Source organism: Macrotis lagotis, chromosome 1 (assembly GCF_037893015.1).
Source record: "Macrotis lagotis isolate mMagLag1 chromosome 1, bilby.v1.9.chrom.fasta, whole genome shotgun sequence".
NCBI classification, from domain to species: Eukaryota; Metazoa; Chordata; class Mammalia; order Peramelemorphia; family Peramelidae; genus Macrotis; species Macrotis lagotis.
In genome coordinates, this window is record NC_133658.1 from 339,373,020 (window position 1) to 339,385,871 (window position 12,852).

The window sequence follows — 12,852 nt, forward strand, 5'->3', positions numbered from 1 at the left end:
AAATTGCCTTGAAGCTATAACATTAAAAGTTCTGTTTCAACAGTCTACATTCCAAGGTCACTTCCAGCTTTATTGAGCTTTGACTCTATGCCTGTCAACTTCATTCCACATCTTACCATTCCCAAAAAAACTATTCCTTACTTTGCTAAGTGTTTTGAATTTCACAATCCTTCCATCTCATATTCATAAAAATCCACACTGAGATATGAGCATGCCTATATACACTGAGACTATCAATCAAAAGTATTGCTTTTATTTATTTGCATACTAAAATTATAAGTAAATTTCAAATGAGATACCATATATCAAGCATGTTTGTTAACCTACACACCACAGTTGTTCCAAAATTCTCAGATTAGTTTAAGCTATTGAAGTGCTAAAATTTACACAATAATGTATATACTGTACAATACATAAGCATATATATATACTTAAAATAAACATATATATGTGGAGATATATCATAGATCTCTAGATATAGGTATCTTTTATGTAAATATATACTCCACATAGAGTAAATATGTAAAGAGAATATATATATATATATATATATATATATATATGTATAGAGATTACTATAGAGTAATGTAGATACCTATTTAGATATATCTATATATAGATAAGAGACATCCATGTAGATAGATATCTCTTACATAGGAAGATAGACATCTCTTATATAGGAAAATATAGATCTCCATATCTTATTATTAGATTTATAAAGCTAAATATAAGAATTGACAGAATTCTCTACAAATTCTCCACTGACAACATGACTTCAGGTAAGACACTACATTTCTCATAATCTTTGCTTTTTTTTTAATTAGTAAAACTAAGTGCTTGGTCTAGATGATCTCACAGAATTTAAAGCAGAAGGAGACTTGAAGATATTGTTTGATCTAAACTTCTCATTCTACAGTTGAAAGATTGAGACTCCAAATGATTAAGCAATTTACCCAGTCACATAAGGGCTAAGTAGCAGATGCAGGAATTCTTTGATTGCAGGTCCATTGTTCTTTCCTGGACAACCACTGAGGCTCAGGCCCTTTTTGTTCCAAAATTCCATGATTCTATCTTGAAAGGGACAGCAGTCATTTTGACATGTGAATTCCAGGATGTGTGTGTGTTAATCAGCTGCCTAACTTTACAGTTACACTTTACACATATATGAAGAGCCATGAATCAGTAACTCCCTGGGATAGTCCTTTCTATGTCAAAAACAATGCATGCCAAGACCATCCACAGAGACAATTTTCCCAAAGGAGCTGCTAATTGTGCCTTCATCCAGGGGAGCTGATCCCAGCACTTCTAAGGAAAAAGGCTCATTTTCCTCAAAGGGTGGCCAATGAATAGAAGATCCGAGATCTTGGGGTCACTGGGGTCACTCTAAGGCTTGCCAGACCAAAGAGAAATAGACTGAAAGGCTCTTTAACTAGTAAAGAGGGAAATGCAGGGCTACCAGAAGAGCAGATAGACCTGTAAAGGGCCAAGAAGGCTCAAATTAGCAATTGATAAGATGAAGAAAAGAAAAATGAGGGAAGAAAGTGAAGGTGTCCTATCATCTGCTTCAGAAGAAACAGAAGATCTGTGTGCAAAATATATTGATATGAAAAAATCAGAAGAGGACTTGAAGTAGAATGGAAACAATTCAAGTCTAGAAAATTCTTCCTTAATTTCTAGTTCTCACACTCCCTCATGTTTTCTATCTACTCCTCATATTTCCTTACTCCTCTACCCCTCAAAAATGAACACACATATAATTTACACCCACAAAAACACATATACCACCCCAAATTTCCTTCCTACCTGCCTTCTCAATAGACTTCCAGAACTCTAAACTTCCAGAAACTTCACTGGTGGCAAACTCCTTGTAAACAATAAGTGGACCACATTGCCCTACCCCCACCCTTCCCCTTTTGCAGGCGTCTGCATTCCTGTCAAACAATTTAGGAGAATAAACACGCTTTCTTTTCTTTATGATTGGAGTTTAAATGCTCTATTGATCTGAGAAAAATCAAAGGGCCTTGGGAATTGTGCATGCATGCAAAAGAGAAAGCTGGAGAGATATTCCAGGGATGGGAGATGAGCAGGTATTAATGGAGAATATCCCCTTGGCTGGGGATTTCCGGCAGAAGGCAGGATAAAATGAAGGAAAAGATGACCCCAGATGGCCGAAACAGTTTAAACATTTTAATCTGTGAAACTACCCTATTAGAATGATATCAAAGGCTCAAGCAGCAGGCTGGGGGGGGGGGCGGGTTGGGAGGGGGGAAAGACAGGGATCTGGCTGGAGTAGGTTTTGTTTAATTAGGGACTATTGGGATTTGAGGGATCAAGGGCTTAGCAAAATGAATGATGGATAGAGAGTGCCACAGGAAGTACCCCTCTGGGACTACTTTGGTGCCTTTTACTCAGGGATCTCTATTTCAAATTTTGTAATTAATGCCCACAGCAAGGGTCTCCCCCCCCCAGCAATCATAGATTCTTAAGATTCAGAATTGAAAAGGACCTCAGAAATCATTAATCTAGTTTACATATTGGGAATTAAGGCCAGAGCAGGTTGCTTGCTGTTGTTGTTTGTCCTTTATTCTCAAAGAATACCAGGACATCAGGGAGGTGATGCCATGACAAACAAAAATTAGATTTGAGTGAGGGGGTGCTGTGCTAGATTACCAGCCTCACTTTCTCCTCCAGAGCCGTCTGGGTCTAGTGGCCAGATATAACCAGGAAGACAGGAGATAACCTTGGATAGGAGGCAATCAGGGTTAAGTGACTTGCCCAGGGTCAACACAACTATTGTTGGATATCTGAGATCAGATTGAACTCAGATCCTCCTGACTCCAGGCTCAGTGTACTAGCCACTGCATCACCTAGCAGCCACAAAAGCAATTTGCTAAGCTAGAACCCAAGTCTTCTGACTCCCAAGGCCATATAGAAAAAAAAGTAATAAGCAACTTCAAAATTTCAGTCTCAGTCCTATTACCTCAGCTTGAACTACCCCAATTGTTGTTGGTTTTTTTTCCATCACATGCTTTGAAACAGTTCTCCAAACAAAAATACAATAAAATACACAGCACTCATTAGCAACCAAATCCCCTATGGAAGAGAGGAAGAAAGCCTTCAACTGACAATGAGAAAACTGCCTCAAAGCTCAGGGGCAAACACTTGAAATAGGTTCTAGTTGGACAGAGTTTCCAAATACCTGATCCACTTCACTGGAAAGTGTGGTGGAGTAGACAGTGTCCTGGACTTGGATCAGAAGCCTTGGCCTACAAGGTGATATAGATGTGGACAATTTACTTTACTCTCTATCAAATCTGTCTCCCCATTTCTAAAATAAGTATGGTGAGATTTAGAATCTGCAAGGAACCTGAGAGGTCATTTAGTCTAAAGTAGCCATCCCCCATTTTACAGATAAGGAAACTGAGAGTTAGAGATATTAAATAACTTGCCCAAAGTTATGCAGTAAATCAATAACAAAGTCAGCATCTGAACCTAAATTCTTCAGTCTCAGAGTTTCGTTAATGATAAGTACACTACCTTCCTCTCACAAGGATAAGATGGAATATTTTTGGTAGAATAGGAGTCACATCAACTTATTTGAAGCATCATTACACATGGAAGACACTTCTGTAGTCTTAAATTGTGTGTGTGTGTGTGTGTGTGTGTGTGTGTAAATGATAGAAAAAAGGAGTAGAGCTTAAAAAAAGCCTCTGACAAAATTGTCAAAATATAAAAAGCAGAGAATATTAGATCTGGAAAGCACTTTTAAAAGGTACAAATTTCTAAGAGTATAGAAAACATGAAAGCCAAAAGAACCAAGGCTTAGAACATGGAATGTCAGACCTGGAAGAAACTCTAGAACATAGAATGGTAGAGATGGAAGGGATTTTTACAACATGGAATGTTCAAAAACATAATTTTAAAGCCAGAAAGATTAGTAAAACCAGAATCTAAGTATCCTCATTTATATCGAAGGAAACTGAGGCTCAAAGAAAAATAAAGATGATCTTCTCAAAGTTATAAAGTAAACTAATAACAGAGCTAGGGTAAAACCTGGGATTCCTGATTGCAAACCTAGAATAACTATTTCTTTATCCCTTTGTTCTCTTTCATCATCTACCATCAAAGTCCCCTAAAGATCCTGAATTCATACTACTTCCTCAAAGCAACTAATAAGCTAATGTATGTGTTGGTAATAGGATGAAACAGAGCAGAAAATTTGTATGAGACAGAAGGTTGGAATCCAAATTCTATTACTACCTGTGTGACCTCAGGGAAGTAACTTTCCTCTCTGAGCCTCAACCTTCCAATATTTAAAAATAGGGGAAGTCTTAGAGGATCTGGAAGGTCACTTCAAGTCCTAAATCCAATGACCCCTTTCAGAAGGATTTGCATTTTAAATGTGAACCTCAGGGAGAAGGGATGAATTTTCAAGAGTAGAATTTCAAGCCTGGGGTTACCTGGGAGGGGAAGGGACCTTCCCCAGGGCCCTCCTTTCCCCTTCTTCTTCCCCCTTCCCCCAGGCTAATACAGAGTTGCCAGATTAGGTCTTTTAGGTACAAGAAGGCCACCCCTGCCTTCCTTAGGGTAAAAGACAGTGCAACAAAACAACCCAGATACCAATAGACTCCATCCCATTCATTCATCCTGATTGAATGGCGGTTCAAGGGCCAAGCAATGCAGAAGAAGACCAAGGGGGTTCTGAAAGGAGGCGTAGAAATCACTCACACAGAGACATGTCACAAAAGACAAGGTGTCTGACAGATGGTTCAGTGACCTGGACCAAAGGGAGTTAGGAGTTTCATTTCCCATTCTCAAGGGAGTTGACAAGGTGCGGGTGGGCTTATGAAAGAATGGGAAGAGGGAGGAACTTTCCCCCAGTCTAACCAAGGCGCGTGTGCACACACACACACACACACACACACACTCTCTGCTTAGAGACCAAAAACCTGAATACTCCCCTGAGACCTTCCCCCACCTCTTACGGTCCAGGGTGGTCCATCTAGGTCAAAGGTGAGATGGAGTGCTGAATATGTACCATAGTCCTGTGCCTTTGAATTTATATCTGATATCTTAAGAAACATCACTATGAAATCCCTTAAAACTAAAAAATGACTAAGAAGGAACCTTCCACCTTCAATTTTACAAAGTGCTCTCTTTGACACTTAGCATTTTCTGTCTGAGTTTTCTGTGCTGCTATCCTGTCCCACTGAGACTATAGGTTCCTGGAGTGTTAAGACCTGGTTTTATTGAGATGTTCTGCTTCCCCTATCAAGGAGAGCACAGGGCACTGAATTCAGTAAGTGTTTAATAAACGTTTTATGAATAAATGTTGAATAGCAGTGATTTATCTAGGTTTTAAAATTTTTTCAATAGGTATAATATGAACTGAATTGGAGAGGAAAAGTGGGTCAAATCAGGAATTCCCAAAGACAGTGTCACTGTAAATCCCTCATCCTTTTAGAACTGTAGGAATGCACAAAACACAGAAGAAAGAAATTAGAAAGAGCTGAATTTGAAAGAAGGGCAGGTAAAAGAGGATGTGTGGGTGGTCTGTTTCCAAAAAGAATCTAAGACCAGATTAAGAATCATGAAGCTCAATCAAACAGTACAAATCTTTTATTTTATAAACAATTAAGAGGTGGACAGAGGGGCGGCTAGGTGGCTCAGTGGATAAAGCACCAGCCCTGGAGTCAGGAGTACAAATCCAGTCTCAGACACTTAATAATTACTTAGCTGTGTGGCCTTGGGCAAGCCACTTAACTCCATTTGCCTTGCAAAAACCCCAAAAAAACAAAGAGGTGGACAGAAAGGCAATAGGGCACGGTAGCTAAAAATCTATCATTGGATTGGGAAGATCTGGATTCAAGTCCTAGTTCTGACAAAATCCAGGTTGTTACCCAGAGGAAGTCTCTAGACTGAAATTTAAAGAGAACATAATGTAGCGCTTTCTCCATTTTTTTTTTAGAGGAAGTGACTGTCTTATCAGGGAGCTTGCTAAATTTATGAAGTCAGTAGTCCAGGCCCAAACATTTGCTCATCTGAGGCCCTAAGAGTTAAGAACACTTGCCAAAGGCCACAGAATCACCATTCAAATCCAGATACAGAAAAAAGATCTGGATTGATGTCACAACTCTGCCCCGTACTAAAAGAAATGAGCAGCTTTAGGCCAGCCCTACTAACTCAGAATCTCAATTTCATCTGGGGGATTGGGGAACGGGGAGTGTTAATTAGGCTGCACATAGAGTACTGGACCTTTGAAGATTCTTCTGCCAAAGTTCAAATACGGTCTCAGATACAAACTGGCTGTGTGACCCTGGGCAAGTCACTTAACCCTGTTTGCCTCAATTCCCACATCTGTAAAATGTGAAAGTATTTCACAGAATGATTGTAAATTAAATGGATACTAAAAATCAAAAGTAATACACTTATAAAGAATAATTTTCAATCTTGGTGCAATCCAGTAAATAATTCGTAAGTGCCTACTGTATGCTAGGTCACATGCAGGGCACAAAAGTAGATATTTAATGTTGAAAAAAAAGATCCACTGAACAAACTGGTAAATATACTCTCAATGCCTTGGTCTCTTCTTCTTAAAAAATGGAGAAAACACTATGCTACATCATGTGCCTTACTAAAGTACTGTATACATCTGTTGTTAAGTCATGTTTTTCAAGAGCTCTTGTCCAGATTCCATCAGCCATGAGAAGGAGCCACAGACACAACTGCAAATAAAATAGAAGTTTCCGATTGTAATCTATATTACTGGCCAGGTCCACATTTCATTGTACCTCTCTGATCCTAAGAAACTTTAACCAGATTAAGTGCCCAGGCCCCCCAAGATGCCCAGGCAAATTGGTCTTATTGTTGTGCTAACAGGAGGGACAGGATGGGGGTGGGCTGAGGAAATCCTACCAAAAGGAAGAGGCAGAATCTGGAACCATCTCTTCCCTTGAAAGGACTCGTGAGTCGTTCTCTGGAAGGCTAGGTCTGCCTGGGTGGTGATAGCTCAATGATGGTATGGCCTGAGAGGTGATGAGGTGTTTGTAAAAGAAGTCTGTAGCACTGGTGGGTGACCGACTTTCTAGGCCTGGCTTTGCCTTGGCAAAGACAAAACTCTACTCTGTCTTTATTTGAAGAGGCCTGAGCTTGTTCTGAAGGTCAGATACAAAAATGTTATTTTTCTCCTCCCCTGCTCTACTTTTCAGAATGGTAGGAAAGTCTTCTCAGGGACAGCATCCCTGTACACACACGGTGGACCCTGGGCCCGCCTACTGGGGAAAGGAGGTCTGGCCCAACCCCATGACGAACCTGGTTAACAGTGCTGTAAAATTAGCCCTTTACGAAACCAAATTGAATCCTGCAGCAGAGGGTGATGTAAGGAAGTTTGGCTTGACAGCAAAACAGAAACTCTTTGCTTGAAATAGCAGCGCAGTCCCTGCTGGGCACCTCTCTCTGGAGACTGGTAACCTGGGATTCCTGGCTTGTAATAACTTAAAGAAACAACAGCCTCTGCTCTATACATTCAAAAGGGATTCTATGGTTCCTCTAGGCAGGTGGTCAGAAACAGAACAGTGTTTCCTGAAATATTCAGGTTTAGGAGACCTGAGGGTGGGAAGGGGAACACTGAACACTGATCCTAAGAACTTGGGGGGGGGGGGAGGGAGACATCCCTCAGCAGTCATTATACTCCGGTCCAAAACTTATGTGTGAGAAAAAGAGGGAGATATAGAGAAAGAGAGGAAGAGAGAATGAGAGGGGGGGGGGGGGAGAGAGAGAGAGAGAGTTAGAGAGAGCCTGAAGTCTGTCTGCCAGGGACCTCTGTGTTTGTTTGTTTTTTTAATTCAAGGAAGGAGCAGGTTCTCCTCAGTCCAAGACGCTGTGGAGGACACTCAGAATGAGTCCTTCTCTGGCTTCCTTCCAGGTGTTTACACACAGCCAAATCTGGCTTGTCTTCAGCTGGAGAAGGGGGGAAAAATCACCAGAATCCCCTAGAGGAAAGCTCCAGGCTTTCTGGTGCTACGGGACAGCACTGCTTTTTGAGAGGAATGTGATTTCCACACATAAAATGGACCAGGTATTTTATACAAGCAATAACCTAACCTCCCCCATCCAATTAAAGTATTTTACTGCAACAATCTTGGTTCATGAGAGAGCGTGTGTGTGAAGAGAGGTCCCTTGTCTGAATTACAGATACTTGTAAAACAGACTCATGTGGCAAGCCAGGTGTCGTATTAAAAAAAAAATACATTTACTATGCGTTTTCATTGATGATATCTGTCTAAACCTGTTCTGACTTTCTTCACCAGAGGGGAAGCTATCAGAATCCAGGCAGTCCAAGTATAGATTGGGAATAAGAAGACCTAATATTTTTAAGATCCTTCCAGCCAGGGTCTCTCTTCATATATATTTGTAAAAGTGATGCAGCAAACATACAGCACTCCATAAATATTATTATTATTGGTAATAACCTCTGGGCAGCGGGAGATTACTCATCCCAGCTCTGTCCTTTGGACTTTGGCTGAAAGTGAGGGGACTGGGATCCCCATTCATAGATAAACTTTGAGTCCTTTCAGAGACAGCCTTCAGACAGAGTACAACAGATGCCAGCCATGGGGGAAAGTAACTCATTAGCTTTGATGGTGTTCGTGTTGTGTGTCTGTATGTGTGTTTGTGTGTGTGCTTGTGTGTGTATGTCTCTGTTTGTGTTTTCCCCTAGATTAGAGATTGAGAGGTAAAGGAGTAGGGAGGGAAAAGAGGAAGAAAGTCGGGAATTTAGTATCAGGATTTAAAACTACAAGGGATCTTAGGGGTCATCTAGTCCAAAGCTTTACAGTTGAAGAAAATGAGGCTTAAAGAGGAAAGCAAGTGACTTGCCCAAGGTCACACAATTAAGATGTTGGTAGTGTCAGGACTTGAAGCCTGGTTTTTGACTCCAGTCTATAAACCCAGAGGGGGAAAGGGAATAGGACCAAGATAAATATATGGCAAGAGAAGTCGAAATATTTTCGAAGTCGAAAATGACTTAAAGGGGAGGAAATCATTAGATACCATACTCACTGACAGAAATGCTGAAGACTTCCCCCCTTCCCCTCTCCATCCCCCTCTCCCCAAGAAGGGGTGGGGGGGGAGAATCTAAGTATCCATCAGCTTTCAGAGTTTAAGGGCAATCCCAGAAGTGAAGGGGAACCCCTAGATATCTCCCGGGACAGGGAAAGTTCTTTTTCGAGATCAAGGATTCTCCTAGCCTGAGAACTGAAGACTCTTCTCCCTTTCTTTTCCCACCCACCCCCCTTCCATTTCCCCCTCCCAGCTTTATTAAGGGCATTTCCACAGGTTCCTTAAGATTTTAGATAAAAGATGGATGTTAGTGCTTTTATGAGTTACTTTAGGATTTCTAACCTTCCCGAAGTGTCCAGTTTCACTAGAGGTCCACAACTAAAGAACTGGGGGGACAGAATATTCAAATTCATTTCGGAATCATAAAATGCAAATACGAAAAAGTGTACTATCTGTCAATAGTGTCAGGCTCCGGTAGGCTTAGTTCCGAAGGGTTTTCGTAGAGCAAGTTGACCCTCAACCAATTTGCATTCGACTTGTGATTTTTAAAGGGGGAAAATATAGGACGTCAGCCAAGCGCTACAGTCATGTTTCCAAGGGGGAGTGTTTCAGAGGCCGAAGGCAAATCGACTCCCTGCTAATTGGGCTACTACGTCCTCAAAATAACATCTTCCTTTATAGCTCTTTAGAAAGCACAGCCTCCACCCCTGTCAGTCTCGAGGGGGTAATGGGGCTGAAATAAAGGGGGATACCCCAATAAAAAGTGGGAAACAATTAAAACCACGCCACCCCCCGCACGCGCGCGAGCGAGGCACGCACACATCCACACATCCACGCCCCCCCTACCCCCTCCAGACAGCTTCCCAGGGTAGTTTATCCCTAGATCCAAATAGGTGACTGACAACGAGGTAGTTTCGGTCCTGCCATTTAATCTAGAAACACTTTGGGGAACCGCTCTTCCCGCGGACAAAAGAAGGCTTTACTTGAAAGCCGGGCAGTAGATACTTTTAGATTTTCTTTAAAAACAAACAAATAAACAAACAAACAAAGGACCTGTCCCGGTTATCCCTAAGGGATCTCAGTGCAAGCGCCTAGCCCACGGAGAGAGGCCCACGACGGACACACAAAGACACGCACGCAGTTCCGGAGAAACAAACACACACACACACACACACTCACACACACTCACACGCATTTCCATGTGCACAAGCTATAGGAGATTTTCTGCTTTTTCCTCTCCCTCCCCCAGCAAACACACACCCGCGCATACATACACACACACACACACACAAACACATCCCCACGCAGACACACACACACATTCACACAAACACACGGCCACACATCCACAGAGACGCGCGCGCGCCCCGAGGTCCGCCGCCGGAGGACAGCGGCAGCCGGGCCACCTACCTGCAATGACAGCCGGGGACCTCTGTCCTCCCTCGGCTCGAAGCCACACTTGCAGCGTGAACGCATCCCGGGGCAGCTCCACATCCGCTTTCAGCCTCAGCTGATCGCCTTGTCCGCTGAAATAGAGCGCCCGGCTCGGGATGAGCGAGTCCTCTTCGCCCTTCACCTCCCGTTGCTGCCGCCTGCGGGGGGCACGGAGAGGTTCCCAGCCGGAGGGCGAGTGCCGACCGCGGGCTAACCTGGTGGCACAGGTGCCGGGAGCGGCCGAGTGGAGGTGGCGGCTCGGCCGCGTGTCCCTTCTAGCTCTGCGTGAGCGTTCGTCCATCCCACACTCGGCTCCGCTGGCCAGAGCTCCACAGAGAAGCCCCAAAGTCAGCACCAAACTCCAGAGCTGCATTTCCAATATTCCCCCCCCTTCTCCCCTGCAAATCCTTCCGACCTGCCAGCTTTGGACTCCTCCTCGCCTCGACTTTCTTCTCTTCTTCCTTCACCCTTCTTGGGTATTTGGTCCTCTTTTAACTTGTCTTTTCTTTCTTTCTTTCTTTCTTTCTTTCTTTCTTTCTTTCTTTCTTTCTTTCTTTCTTTCTTTCTTCCTTTCTAAAGGTGTCTATCCCCCCCTCCCTTTTAAAAATACAATCAAACTCCTCCTGGTTTTTCCTTCCCTCCTTTATCTGCCTTATTTTTTTTCCACAGCTGGGATGCCTTCTTTTCTATTTCTCTGATGGGGTTTCTTTGCCTTTATTTGATTTGATTTGATTTGATTTGATATTATTTCTCCCTCTTTAAAAAAAAAGCAGCGTCCCCAAGACACGGATACACTGAATTCCCTCCCCCCCCAAAAAAAGATGCTCTAATTTATTTATTTTTTGCTTCCTTTATAACACAAGCCACAGCCCCCTTCTTCCCCCCAGCCCCCCTCCCTCCTTCTTCACAAAATGAAAGAAAAGAGGGAAAAAAAAGCCCCTCAGAAGACGAGTAAACAAGAATATGCTAATCTACTCAAGGGCGGTCCACCTTCCCAATTGAATGATTCCCTATTAAAACTGCGGGATTCATGACTAATCAATCAGTTGGAAGAAGCAGATAGCTGCACAGCCTTCCACCACTTTGGCTATGTTTTCCTTCTTTTTCTCCTCTCCCTCCCCTTCCCTCCCCCTCTTTTTTTTTTTAAAGAAGACAATGTTAAGGTAACAATTTAATGAAATTCTGCACACACACCCCTTTGCAGTCTCCCCAGCTTTCCTTCTTAATCCAGTTCAAAACACACATTCCTTTTTTTCTGGCAAAAGAAAAAAATCTATTTCTTCTCTCAAGATCCCCTTTGCACTTTGCTGGTAAACCTCATCCTTTGCTGCACAGCACATAAAGAGTCCTGAAACTTGATTCTCAGATTTTTTTTTAAATTGCTCTCTCTCTCTCTCTCTCTCTCTCTCTCTCTCTCTCTCTCTCTCTCTCTCTCTCCCCCTCTCTCCCTCTCTCCCTCTCCCTCTCCCTCTCTCCCTCCTCTCTCCCTTTCCCTCTTATTATTTTATTTTCTTAAAGTTATTCAAGGTTGTAGTCTCCCCCTTTTCCAGTTTCCCTCAGTGCAATGGTGTACAGCTTAAGAAAACGTTGCTTCAAAAGTCCTCATCGAATCATCAGAAGAAAAGGAAAAGAGGCATCTCTCCCAGAACCCTTGCCATTCAGATGTGGATGTAATAGGAATGGATCTCTGAATGCTCCCAAAAACTTGTTTAAGAATTTAAATATATGTTTATTTGTATACATACACACACATACATATCTATTCATATAGTTGTTTGTTGGTAATGATTTTAGCTTTAGAAAAATATGAGATTAATTTGATTTTTTTTAATATAAGAAATTTGAATCTTCTACCACAATTGTAGCCACAGGTAAGAAAAGTCTATTTGCTCTTGTGTGGATTTGTTTCCAAAAAGGGACATATATACAAATATGTATATGTATGTATGCATGTATATATGTATATACATACATATACATATATATTTTTCCCATTCTTGAAAGAACTCAAAAGCTCCCCCTAATGGCAAAAACAATTTTTCCCCCAAATGTTTAACAAGTCAGAATGAATTAGCAGTGGTAGATTAAAATTATTTGCTTCTGGTCTGTTCAAATAAAGTAGCGATAAAAATATTCTGTATGATCCTTACATTAGGGATAACATAATGGAACATGAAGATGAAATTCAAATCTGAAAAAGGGCTTGTTGCCTGAAACGTGCCTTTCAGTCTTCTTAGCTGCTCTTTGCCTGTTTCAGAGCCTTCAGATTACTCCTGCCCCCTTGGTAAGAGAGTAGGAGCCAACAGAGAATGTGTATTCTAGAAAGTATGCAGATTTTCAGAATGAGTGAATGACTCA

The 12,852-nt window shown here is 42.0% G+C and overlaps 1 protein-coding gene across 2 annotated transcripts in view; it reads right to left on the minus strand.

Annotated features, from left to right (window-relative positions):
* PAPPA (pappalysin 1) overlaps positions 1-11,293 on the minus strand; it is a 277,647-nt gene extending 266,354 nt beyond the window's left edge. For both annotated transcript variants that reach the window (XM_074211738.1, XM_074211739.1), the window contains exon 1: positions 10,471-11,293. In XM_074211738.1, the coding sequence (XP_074067839.1) occupies positions 10,471-10,867 (397 nt within the window). In that variant the 5' untranslated portion in view covers positions 10,868-11,293. The remainder of the gene's footprint in view (positions 1-10,470) is intronic.
* Between the last annotated feature and the right edge of the window lie 1,559 nt (positions 11,294-12,852).